Source organism: Lissotriton vulgaris, chromosome 1_1 (assembly GCF_964263255.1).
Source record: "Lissotriton vulgaris chromosome 1_1, aLisVul1.2, whole genome shotgun sequence".
Taxonomy (NCBI): Eukaryota; Metazoa; Chordata; class Amphibia; order Caudata; family Salamandridae; genus Lissotriton; species Lissotriton vulgaris.
In genome coordinates, this window is record NC_141685.1 from 625,916,696 (window position 1) to 625,929,821 (window position 13,126).

Sequence of the window (13,126 nt, forward strand, 5' to 3'; positions counted from 1 at the left end):
AGTTTTACAACAACATTTTATTCTATTGGGACAGTATGTTTTAATGCTTTGTAGCAACCGTCACTGAGCATTTGCGGTGCTTTATTAAAACCCTCCTAAACAGAATCGTTCAGAAGGGCACCTGTTACATTATCCTTGCTATGTCTCTTTAATGTTTTAGAATGTCAATACACTTGTGATTCTGGTCAGAATGTTTTACTGACACTTTATGATTACCTTTGGATCTACATGCATTCCTGAGACTTCTCTCATGAATAAACCTTCATAAAGACGATCTTTTTTGAGTGTTTTTGTACATTTTAAAAGTGGCGACGAGGATGGGATTTAACGGTGGCTGCTGAAAAATGTAAATTTGCCACTAATGAAATTGAATATTTAGGACATACGTTATCTGCACAAGGTGTTAAACCAAAGAAAAATCTATTAGATGCCATCAAGAATGCTCCATCTCCGTCAGACAAAGACCAACTTCGCTCATTTTTAGGGCTCGCGGAGTATTATTCAAAATTTGTGCAAAATTTTGCTTCCAAGGTTTTTTGCTTAAGATCTTTAATGAAAAAAGGTGTTAAATTTGTGTGGAGTTCAGAATGCCAATCGGTTTTTCAAGACGTAAAAAAAGAAATAATAGACGCTGTTGCACTAAAACCTTTTGATCCCAACAAGAAATCCATCATTGTTGTTGACGCTAGTGCATATGGTTTAGGTGCGGTTTTGATGCAAGGTAAGGACAAGTCGGAATGGGTGGTAGCTTTTGCTTCCCGTACTTTGAAGGGCGCTGAACCATCGTACTCGGTTATTGAAAAAGAAGCTCTTGCTTGTTTCTGGGGTGTAAATTACTTTAGAAATTATGTATGGGGCACTAATTTTGAGTTAAGAACTGACCACAAACCCCTTGTTGATATATTTTCAACCAAAGGTGCCGGGAAAGCTACTCCCAGAATTGCGAAGTGGATTTATAAACTACAAGAGTATGATTTTTCTATGAAGTATGTACCAGGCATTAAAAATGTTAATGCGGATTGTTTATCCCGTCTTCCCATTTGTAGTGAAGATTCCGCATCTGACCAAGATGAGGAATGGTCAGTAGCTTCCATTCAAGAAGTATGTAGTGGTGTCATTGATGAGATAGAGTGGAAAAAAGCTGTTGAAGATAACCATATTTTGAAAGAGGTAATTGTACGGTTAACCTCACCATGCAAAAATTTCTCATGGAGTGATTGCGAGCTATCTGAATATAAAACTGTGTGGCCAGAACTTTCTTATAATATAGAAACAGGTATAGTCAGAAGGGCAGATAAACTTGTTGTACCATCTAGTTTACGTGATAGATTGCTTGATCTCGTTCATGTAGGTCATTCGGGAATGTCCGGAATGAAAAGGAGGTGCCGATGTGATTTTTGGTGGCCTGGTATGGATAAAGATGTGGAAAGACGTGTCAGAAATTGTCCTGCATGCACATGTAGTGATAAATCTCATGTTTCTCAAGAGTCTCACATTAGTTCTGTTGCGTTTCCTGATAAACCATGGCAGAGATTAGCTATGGACATTTGTGGTCCGTTTAGTTTTGGGAATATTGTTGGGAAATTCGCTATTGTTTTAATGGATTATTATAGTAAGTGGCCTGAAGTGGCATTCGTGAAGGAGATGAAAGCTTCTAATATTGTCAATTTTTGTGATGAACTGTTTCATAGGGAAGGTTTTCCTGAAACCATCACCACTGACAATGGCCCACAATTTGTTGCCAATGAATTTCAAGCTTATTTACGTTCGTGTGGTGTGAAACACTTAACCACCGCTGTTTATTGCCCTAGAGAGAACGGCATGGTTGAGAGATTCAACCGAGTATTAAAGGAGTGTTTACAATTGGCTGCATTTGAGGGTACTGATTGCAAACTTGCCGTCAAAGATATGATTTGGAGCTACCGCAATACTCCACATTCTGCAACTTTGATATCACCTTTCCATCTTCTTAAAGGGCGTTCTGCTGGCAATAAGGTAACCCCTGCTTGGATGCTTAATGCCTCTAGCCCTGTTCTTAAAAAGACTCTGGGTGACAGAATGCATGTGTATCAACAGAAATATGTGGATAGACACAACAGTAGAATTAAGAGGGTGGAGAGATCTTTTCTTATTGGTGATATTGTGAGATCGTCCCATTTTGGTTTGTCTAAGGATGGTTCTTCTAAATGGTCTCATCCAAAAAGGGTGTTGGAAGTTATGGGAAATTGTGTTCTGTTGGATGATGGTCGCAAGTGGAATGTGTGTAACGTTGTTTTATGCAATGAATTAGAACGCAAGTTATGGTTAAATAGGAACTGTGATGTTTCCACATCCAAACCCAATCCAGGAGATTCTCCTACAACCAAATCCAATCCTAATGTGGTATCACCCAAGGTTTCTACTTCACCAACCGTGTCAACTGGAACATCTTCTCCATGTTCAAGGAGATTATCTGGGAGGATTATTGTTAAGCCTGTTAAGCTCAATGATTATATGTTGTAACTATTATGCTGCTTTCTTTGTTTGTATATGTGTTTCAATTATACTTATTTTTTTTTTTTTTTATTTCTTAGAAGGGAAGATGTGTTACATTATCCTTGCTATGTCTCTTTAATGTTTTAGAATGTCAATACACTTGTGATTCTGGTCAGAATGTTTTACTGACACTTTATGATTACCTTTGGATCTACATGCATTCCTGAGACTTCTCTCATGAATAAACCTTCATAAAGACGATCTTTTTTGAGTGTTTTTGTACATTTTAAAAGCACCTATGATATTTATGTTTCTCTTGCTAGGTCAGAGGGAATGTTCTTTATATTTAAATTGTTATGCTGAGTCAAAGAGCATTTCTGAGAACGTTATCCAAATAATGAATACAGTACCGAGTGCCTTGGGCTGCATTTTTGTTAATGATAGCTCATGTTCAAACAAATATTTTTTCAGCCTCTGGTGATATATCATCTCTTTAGTAATTGTAAGACAGAGTATGTCTTCCACTTTATAGCGTACTTTAAATCGTTTACAATAATAACAGGCAATATATTTATTGGAATTCATTGGATTAGAGATTTTGGGGTAATTTCACAATGTACACTATAATAATCTAATCTACAAAATATGACTAATAACTGTCAATCAAAAATGTATACATGCGCCTCATTCCTCCAATAAGCACTGACTAACAATTACTCAAGGACTGGAGTTGGAATAGGAAATCAACCCAGCCTTAAAATAGGTGGAAAATGAATAAGACCGTTTTTGAGAATTTTAAATCATCGAATTTTCTGAAAGGAGTTACCTGTGCATGTTTTTATTTTCTAGTGTACATTTTGAGTAGTTATTCTTGTAGTCTACATGTTTGTAGTAAATATTTTGATAAAGAAAACAAACATTTTATTTAGCTTTTGAACTGACCTCCAGAGCAGGTATTTTCTGGCACAGACCATGAATGAATAAAACTGGAACAACTTAAAGCTTTTTCGTGATTTGGCTTTGTGAGGTCATTTTGTCTTTGTCCATCAGCATTTCCGCAAATTCCACAGGTTTTCCCCCGCATCCACAAAGCAATTGAAACCTTAAAAACACAATGTATAGATGTTGATGCAATTTGTTTAAATCGATTAACAAATAACGCATATGAATATGGCTTTCCCAGTTCCACAGCGATTAATGCTGCAATTTTTGGAGAGATAGGCAGTCCTATGTAATGTACGGTGGGTGTTGTAAGGTGATGAAGGGGTGGGGATGTCAAAAGAGACTACGAGCGTTAGGGCGCATCATTCCTTGCTCCCCTTTGCTGTAAGAGTTCGTCACAGCTGGGTGGTGAGTTCTTGGCCGTGCTTTTAGCCCCACATCTCATACAGTTGTATCGACCAGATTTTTGGAATACTGGATTATTTTTAGACCTGGTGGGGCATATTATCAAGGACCGGTTTTAAAATTATCGCAGTTTTATCGGCAGGAAACAGACGATAAAACGGCGATAATCGGCTTGATAATACGCCCTTTTTAATTCCCATAGAAGTCCATGTTCTGGTGTTAACATGGGCTTCTATGGGAATTAACAAGGGCGTATTATCAAGCCCATTATCGCCGTTTTATCAGTAGTTTCCTGCAGATAAAACGGCGATAATTTTAACACCGGTCCTTGATAATATGCCCAGGTATTTCTACATTCGGGATTTACAAGTGAGAAAACACCGGGCCAGTTATAATCGGGCAGAGCAGTATTCTATCCAGCTACACCAATCCACCTAACTTCTTGATGGTCCCTTAGCCTGCCAATATGAATCTTGGGAAATGATGAAACTACAGCTCATGAAACCTCATGATTTTTGTATAGTCCCCCAACACCATGTGTAGACTGAATGCTGGAGTGGTTTGAACGATTTAAGGTTAATAGGAATTTCCTTTCAATATATTGGACAGGAATACGTGCTGATGACTAAAATACTGAATAAGGGCATACACTAAATATCCACAAAGTAGAGGGTTTAAGGGTCAGGACCTGATGCTGACCAGGGCCACGATTTTGGGAGAGTGTTTGCTCAATGACTGCTTTGGAATTGCAAACGTTCAACCGATCAGAGAGTTACACACCAACTTCCAGATTTGAGCACCAATTTGTAGGTTTCCACCTCCCTCTGTACACATATAAAAACCCGGGTATGCATTTCAGACAAGCTGAGCTGCTGCACTACTTGTTTGAGCACTGCAAATGCTGGAAGGTTTTTTATTTTGGGATATCAGATGCTGTGGCCTGAAAACTGTTGCAGGGACACATGCTGCCCATTATCTTTCCTCTACAGTGCTATGTTCCTAAATTCTTGCAATGTATTAGCAGATCCTTCATGCAGCTAAGCACCTCCATCAAAACTTTTTTACCTGCATCAGATTTTGTAGTTGTAGCCTCTGATTACTAGCATTCAAGCAGCAGCTAATCAATCAATCAATAAATCAATCAATCAATCAATCAGGACACTTGTAAAGCGCACTACATACCCGTGAGGGTCTCAAGGGGCTGAAGGGGGGGAATGCGGGGGACAGCGGCGAGGGCGAGGTCGGCTGAGCGGAGCTTGCGGGTGGGGGTGTAGAAGCTGAGTCATCTGTTGAGGTACGCTGGGCCGGTGTCATGTAGGGCTTTGTGTGCGTGGATTAGGAGCTTGAAGGTTATTCTCTTATTGACGGGGAGCCAGTGCAGGTCTCTCAGGTGGGGGTGATGTGGCTGTGGTGGGGAATGTCGAGGATCAGAAATGCTGAGGCGTTTTGGATGCGTTGTAGCCTTCTTAGGAGTTTGGTCGATGCTCCTACGTAAAGGGCATTACTTTAGTCAAGCCTGCAGGTGACGAGGGCCTGGGTCACTGTTTTTCTTGTTTCAGTGGAGATCCATTTGAAGATCCTGCGTAGCATTCGGAGGGTGTTGAAGCAGGAGGAGGAGATGGCGTTGACATGCTTAGTCATGATGCGGGTGGAGTACAAGACGACCCCCAGGTTGCGTGCATGGTCTGTGGGAGTCTGGGCGGTTCCCAGAGTGGTCGGCCACCAGGAGTCGTCCCTGGCCGAGGGGGTGGACCCAAGGATGAGGACCTCCGTCTTGTCCGAGTCCAGCTTCAGTCGACTGATCCTCATCCAGTCAGTCGGAGACAGGCTTCATTCCTTCGTGGAGGTTGGTTTTGGCCATGTGAGGGTCTTTGGTGAGGGAAATGATCAGCTGGGTGTCGTCAGCGTAGGAGATGATGTTGAGGTCGTGTCGACCGGTGACGTGGACGAGGGGTGCCATGTAGATGTTGAACAGCGACGGGCTAAGGGACGAGCCCTGGGGAACGCCGCATATGATCTCGTGGCATTGGATTGGAAAGGGGGGAGGCGGACGCTCTGGGTTCTGCCGGTGAGGATTCTGGCATTGTGTAGGCATGTGCGTAGGGTGTGGAGGCAGACTGTGTCGAAGGCGGCTGATAGGTCCAGGAGGATGAGGGCTGTTGTTTCTCCGTTGTCTAGCAGGGTACTGATGTCATCCGTGGCGGCGATGAGGGTGGTTTCGGTGCTGTGGTTGCTGCGGAAGCCGGACTGGGATGGGTCCAGGATGTTGTTGTCTTCGAGGTAGCGGGTCAGCTATTTGATGACTATTTTCTCGGTGACCTTGGCCGGAAATGGGAGCAGGGAGATGGGCCGGAAGTTTTTGAGGTCCTTGGGGTCCGCCTTTTCGGTTTCTTGAGTAAGGCGTTGATCTTGGCGTGTTTCCAGCTTTCCTCGAAGGTAGCTGTCTCGAAGGAGATGTTGATGGCCTTGCAGAGATGGGTTGCGATGGATGCCCTGGCTTTGTTGAAGATGTGGTGGGGTCATGGGTCTAGCGGTGAGCCGGAGTGGATGGTCTTCATGATATCGATGGTATCCTTGTCGTTGACGCTTGTCCAGGAGAGTAGATGGTTGATGCGTGTGGTGGTGATGGGGGAGGTGGGCGTTGGAACGGTCATGGTGTTGAAGCTGTTGTGGATGTCGGTGATCTTGCGGTGAAAGAAGGTAGCCAGAGAGTCGCATAGGTCTTGTGACGGCGGGATGTCATTGGCGTTAGAGCTGGGGTTGGAAAGTTCCTTCCCAATGTTGAAGAGCTCCTTGCTATTGTGTGTGTTGTTATCTAGGCAGTCCTTGAATGAGGCCCTCTTGGCGGCTCTAACGAGGTGGTGATGTTTCCAGGTGGCGTTCTTGTGGGCGGTGTAGCTGTCTGTCTGGTGATCGTTCGCGGAGCCAGTTCTTCTCCAGTTTTCGGCATGTTCTTTTGGAGGCCTGGAGGTCTGTGGTGAACCAGGTGGCTTTCTTGCTGATGTGGCTGTTGGACGGTATCTTGAGCGGGGCAAGGGTGTTGGCACAGTCATCGATCAATTGTCTTAGATTGTGGGCGGCGTTGTCGATGGTGTTGGTGGGTGGGATCTGGGTGAGTGCGGTGGTGATCTGGTCAACGGTGACTTTACTCCAGCATTGTCGAGGCAGTAGTTGAGTACGGTGGTGCTTGGTGGGCTTCCTGAAGTTGAAGTGGATGCAGTAGTGGTTGGACCAGTGGGAATCGGTGGTGCGGTTGAAGGAGACGTGGGGGCTTGCTGTGAAGATGGGGTTGAGCATGTGGCCGGCAATGTGGGTGTGTGTTGTCACGAGCTGTCTGAGTCCAAGGTTGGCGAGGTTGTCGAGCAGGGTGGTGGAGTTGGTGTTGTTGTTATTCTCAAGATGAAAGTTCAGGTCTCCTACGAGGATGTAGTCCGTGGAGGCAAGGGCATGTGTGCTGTAAGCATGGGCGGAAAATCTGTTCCGCTCGCAAATTTTGCGGATTTTCGGTAAATTCGCAATCCGCGAACGCTCGCAAATTTACCGAAAATCAGCAAATTCGCACGCAGCGGATTTTTTTTTCTTGGTGATACAATTTTGCGGCGTGCGGTGTAAGTTCGCAACTGCGAACATGTAGGCAGCAACAATCTCGCACTCGCGAAATTACAAAAATTGCAATTCTGCACAAGAAATCCACTAGCAAGCAGCATAGACCTTCTGAAAATGATGATTTTTATCAGAATAACTCCTCAGGTTGACATTTGCCTGCACTTTTTTGGATTTGAGGCCTTTTGACTTTCTTTGGATCACTTTTGGATTAGAAATCAACTTTCACAAGTAAGCTTGTTTGGGGCATTACAGTTGCTGTAATGCTGTTCTGCAGAAAAACTAGTTTTGCAAAAGTGAAAGCATTCAGCAGGTTCAAAAGTTCAAACTCATCATTAGTAACCATTCCCTGTCGTGCTTCCTGACTGGGGCCCCTCCAGAGTTCAGTTGCTAGTTGCAACAATTGTATGACCCTGCTCTGACCCTCACAGCAGGCTCATAGAATAGCTACAAGTAGGCCATAAAAGGTCCTGGAAAAAAAATTGCACTGCAACAGAAAGCAAATTAGAGATAAGGAAGCAGGTGCCAGACTGGAATTTTAAAACAGTGACACATTAATAAATCAACCCCAAATTAATTCATGTCAGTTGAAGCAGGGCTGGTGTGCTTGCTTTTCCCCCCCATAATCTACAGTGATGATGAACCAGAGGGTGGCATTGATGTACCAGAGGGTGGCATGGGTGAAACAGAGGGTGGCAGGGGTGAAACAGAGGGTGCTGGGAACCTGTGATGATGAACACGATGTAGAAACAACATAATCGCAACCGTTGCGAGCCGACATGTAAGTTCGCAATTGCGAACTGGTACAAAACCCTTTCAAACTGGCAGAAATCCTTGTGAACACAAAAAAAAAAATCAGAGTTCGCAAATTTGCAAAATTCGCGAACGCCAGATTTGCAAAATTCGCTCATGCTTAGTGTGCTGATGGAGTCTGTGATGGAATCGCTTAACTGTGGTCGGGGTCCGTGGGTCTGCAGATGAGGGTTCTTCTTAGGGTGGTGTTGGGATCAGTGTGGATCTGGAAGTGCATGTGTTCGGCGGTGCTGAGGGCGTCGTCGGCATTGGTTGATACACTGAGGGTGTTCCTGTGGACGATGGCGATTCCTACTCCTGTTCCATTGGTGCGGTCTGTGCGCGTGATCTTGTATCATTCCGGGATGGCGATGGCGATGTCAGGTGTGGAGGCAGGGTTCAGCCAGATCTCTGTCAGGAAGGCAACGTCAGGGGAGGTAGAATTGAGGAGGCCCCAGAGCTCGACAGCGTGTTTGCGGGCGGAGTAGGTGTTGAGGAGGATGCATCTGAGGTAATGGGTTCCTTGTGGGCGGTGAGGCTAGCCGGATGCGGGAGAAGTTGCAGTTTTGGCAGGTGAAGGGTCCTTGGGTGCGCTTCGGGGTTTCCCGGTAGCAGCTGTGTTCTCGACCGGGGTTGAGTGTGTGGAGGGTGTTGGTGTCATAGTCAGTCAGGCGTCGTGATGTTTCCGGGGCCAGGCGTTCTGGCACTTGACCTGGTCCAGGCGCGGATGGGCGCAGACGGGCTTGCCTGTGGTGCACCTTTGGCGCAGCCGACATATGTAGGGGAGGGGGGAGGGACTAACCACTGAGAAGCGGGAGTGCGGCGGGTCGCGGGATGGGAGGGGTAAGAAATGGCGGGAAAGTAGGCAGGGAGTGCAGGCAGAATCAAAATAGGAAACAAATGGGAAATAGCAGAGCCGGCTGAGAGGGCATGTGCAAGGAGAAAATAAATTAAATTAAAGTGCAACTGGCACGGGCGGGAGCAGGCTGAGGAGAGGCTCGAACCCTGAGGCAGAGGGTTGTCTGGCAGAAGGCAAGTAGCTCGCAGCAGCGCTGTGGAGTGAGTGACGACCGTGGTAAATGCAATGCACAGCAATCAATTCTCTTATCCACTGCAGATTTTGACGGGCAGTTTGATTGAGTCTCAACCTACTGTTCTTGATCAGAGGAACACACTGCAGATATGTTTGTGGAGTTATGATGCTACTAAGATGGCATTACCTTTGCTGTTTCACCATTGAAGGACAATTGGTCCAATCCGTGATTTGGTGCTTTAACAATCACCATTGATTCTTGTCTCGAAATTGTTATATGCTCTACAAGAAAAAGTGCATAACAATTATTGCTACAAAAATAAGACATTTGCTTTTAAATATTTGAAAATAATTTTACAACATTGGTTCACTTATGGTCATAAAGCTAAAAGGAGGTCTATTCACAAGATCAAACATCAATGGACAATGTTGAAATCCCTCATCTTACATACCAAACTCAAGGCTCTGAGACACATCTACACACAATGCATTCTTCTTGCCAGGTCCAATGCTAAGTCCAATGAATTGGGTAGGAAATTCTCTTAAAAAATATGTCCCTCCTCAACAGCAAGATCATATTAGCACAGCCAACCTACTCACAAGCCATCAATCTGGATTCAGAGCCGGCTATGGAACAGAAACAACTTCAGTCAAAATCCTTGATGACATCCATTGTATTCTTGATAGTGGTAGGACATGCCACCTTGTGCTCCTTGAACTCACAGTTGTGTTTCACACTGTTGACCATACACATCGATTCTTACAACTTGACCAGTACTTTGGTTTTAGAGGTCATGTTATCAAATAGTTGAAGTCCTACCTTTTGAATCACTCTCAATTAGTCAAGCATGACTAATATCTTAACACTCTCCTGTTGTCTATGGTGTGCCACATGGTTCTATCCTGACACCTACTCTTCTAGTAGTACCACTTTCTGAAATTTGCCATAACACTGTTATAGGAATGATTTGCAAATTGACCCTAAAACCTCTGCTGTGAAGGACATTCTTATGTTACAGACCACTCTACACCCATTCTTTTCAAATTCTATGTAGTACCACTTTCTGAAATCTGCCATAACACCAATATATTAATTATTTGCACATTGACCCTAAAACCTCTGCTGTGAAGGACATTCTTATGTTACCGACAACTCTAGTGAAATCTCAAGCTTCAAAGTCAGAATACTGCTTAACTCAAAACCTGCAAAAAAAACGAATTCATTATTTTGTCTCCAAGGTTCAAGAAGTCCTTTTGTCCAGACCTAATTTACACTCTGAACATCCCTGACAACACCAATATCCATCACTGTCTTTGCACAGGAGATAACCTAAGACTTACAACTCTCCATGATTCTCAGTGTAAATAAACTGGCCAAATCAGTACATTTTTACCTGTATGCTTTACAGAGACGGAAATCTTTATTATCCACTTGACTTTTAAATCAGTAGCTCATGTTCTTATTCTCTCTAGACTTGAATTCAGCTTCACCGTCTTAGTGGGCATTATACAAAATTCCTTCTTGCCACTGAGTACTGTTGTACATGACATGGCGAGACTTGTATCGCCCACCAAAATATTCAACCTCATCATGCCAATCCTCTTGAATTTGCATTGCAGAAGAGAAAATATCCTATTGCTCAAATTGTCTGCCTATTACCCACACACACTCAGCAACACACACAGCAACCAGCCTCACTACTTTGGCTCTCACTACCAGCTGACCTGAAAATAAAATCCACACTGGATTTCTTCCAAAAATTCCTGAAATCCGATCTCTTTAAGTTGCCTCTGTCTAACTAACTAATACTTGCCATAGACTGCGGCCTTCTAATGCCCTGGGACTGTTCTCTTGTTTTCTAATGGACACCTAAATGTTGATTGTTACTATAAGCTTCTGAAGTTGCCTTTTTAACTGCCCTCAATGATTACTGATTACCATGTTAATCTACCCTCAGATGATATTATTGTCACCCGTATACGTGCTTGTTCTATGTAAAGAGCTGTCATACCTTTCAGTCCTTTCGGCTATCCATACTAACTAACCGTTAGTCAATGGGTTTCTGGTCGGCAGAGGTATGCACCCTTTCCAAGAGGGAACAACAGTCCTAGTCAGGATAAGTCAGATAAACACCCTAAATTAACCTGTGCTCACCCTCTGGTAGCGTAGCACAGAGCAATTAGGCTTAACATAAGGCAATGTGTAACATATATGTGCAACACTTCAAGTAGTATAACAGTGAAAACACCACACAAAATGATACCACATCTGCTTAAAAAATTGAGTGTACTATAATAAACAAAACAAGACCAAAATGACAGAAATCCAATAAGTATAAGTGGAGGTATGAATGTTTAAAGAATAAAATGAAATGCAGTGCTTAAAAGCACCACCCAGGGCTATCTGGTCTCGTTAGACCTTGGACAGCTGAAACAGTACATTGGTTGGCGGTTGCAATTATGTCATGGATAAAAATGTGAAGAGTAACAGAGGCAATGCTTTAGCGTCGATCTTTAAGTTGTAGGTAATGCATCGGATCTGAGTTGCTCTAAGTCAGAGATGCATCGGGAATAGAGGCAATGTGCCGCACCGTCAGTGATGTCCTCGATCATTGCAAGAGCAGCGAGCTGTAGATGGAATGCGATGCTTTGATGTGGAAGGAGATGTGATGCATTCGATCCTTGCAGCAGCATCAATGTGTCTACATTGATGGAGATGCATGGATTTTAGTTAGATTAGAACTTTATACCCACTTCCAAGAGTCCAGGACTGGATTGGCCTCTTGACAGGGCAAGACTGTTGGATGTCATAGTCCAGGTGATGTAGCATGGTGAGTTGAAAGTCTTTTATATCAGTGAGACTTTAATCAGGAGCGAAGCCAGCATCCCATGGAGTCCCTTTAGTTCTGGGTTGGATAGAAGCAGGTCCTGTCCTTCTCACTCCCATGCAAGAGGGCAGCAGGTCAGCAGAGAAAAGCAGGAGTCTAGCAGAGTAGCAGTCTAGCAGAGTGGCAGTACTTGTAGTACTACAGCAGTCCTTCTTCTTGGCAATCACAGGTCCAGAGTCTACTGATTTGATGGTGACTGAAGTCCAGTATTTATACCCAGTTGTGCCTTTCAAGTGGAAGAAACTTGAAAGAGATACCTTTGAAGTGCACAGAGTCCCTGTCCTTCCTGTCCTGACTCCAGAGTCACTATAGGGGGTACATAGCCCTTTCTATGGGGGCAGGACACATCCTTTTCAGGTGTAAGTGTAAGCTGCTCCCTCCATACTGCCCACGATGGCCCATCAGACTGTTGAAGGCCCATCAGTCACACTTGAGCTCCATTTGTGTGTGGCTGTCTCGAGAAAAAACACAAAGCCCATCCCAGTCGTGTATTCAGAGACAGACTGAAGGAACCAAATGGCTAAAGTAACAAAATGTCAACTTTCCAAAAGTGGCAATTTCAGGATTACAATGTAAAATCTGACTTCACTCTGAATTGTGATTTTAAATTGTGATTCCAAAGACACCAAACTTGGGGGTCCAATATCTTCCCAATTTGAAATTATACTCATAAAATGTAATAATGTAATTCTAATGTTATTATACAGGAGAGAGTTTCCTTAAAGTAGTGAAAAACGAATTTAAGAGTTTCTCAATATCAGGACATGTACAACTGAAAGTACATGCCCTACTTTTTAAATACACTGCACCCTGCCCTTGGGCTTTCCAGGGCCTACCTTAGGGGTAATTACATGTATTAAAAAGGAAGACTTGGGCCTGGGAAGAGGGTTAACTTGCCAGGTTCCCATGGCAGTTTAAAACTGCACACACACCTTTGCATGTACAGGCATGTTTAATAGGGTACTTAAGTGGGTGGCACAATCAGTGC

The 13,126-nt window shown here is 43.8% G+C and overlaps 1 protein-coding gene across 1 annotated transcript in view; it reads right to left on the reverse strand.

Annotated features, from left to right (window-relative positions):
• LOC147747587 (vitellogenin-1-like) overlaps positions 1–13,126 on the reverse strand; it is a 1,134,322-nt gene that overhangs the window by 132,333 nt on the left and 988,863 nt on the right. Inside the window, exons 31-32 of the mRNA XM_086925703.1 lie at positions 9,438–9,532; positions 3,418–3,577 (exon numbers count right to left, since the gene is read on the reverse strand). Of these exons, the coding sequence (XP_086781829.1) occupies positions 3,418–3,577; positions 9,438–9,532 (255 nt within the window). The remainder of the gene's footprint in view (positions 1–3,417; positions 3,578–9,437; positions 9,533–13,126) is intronic.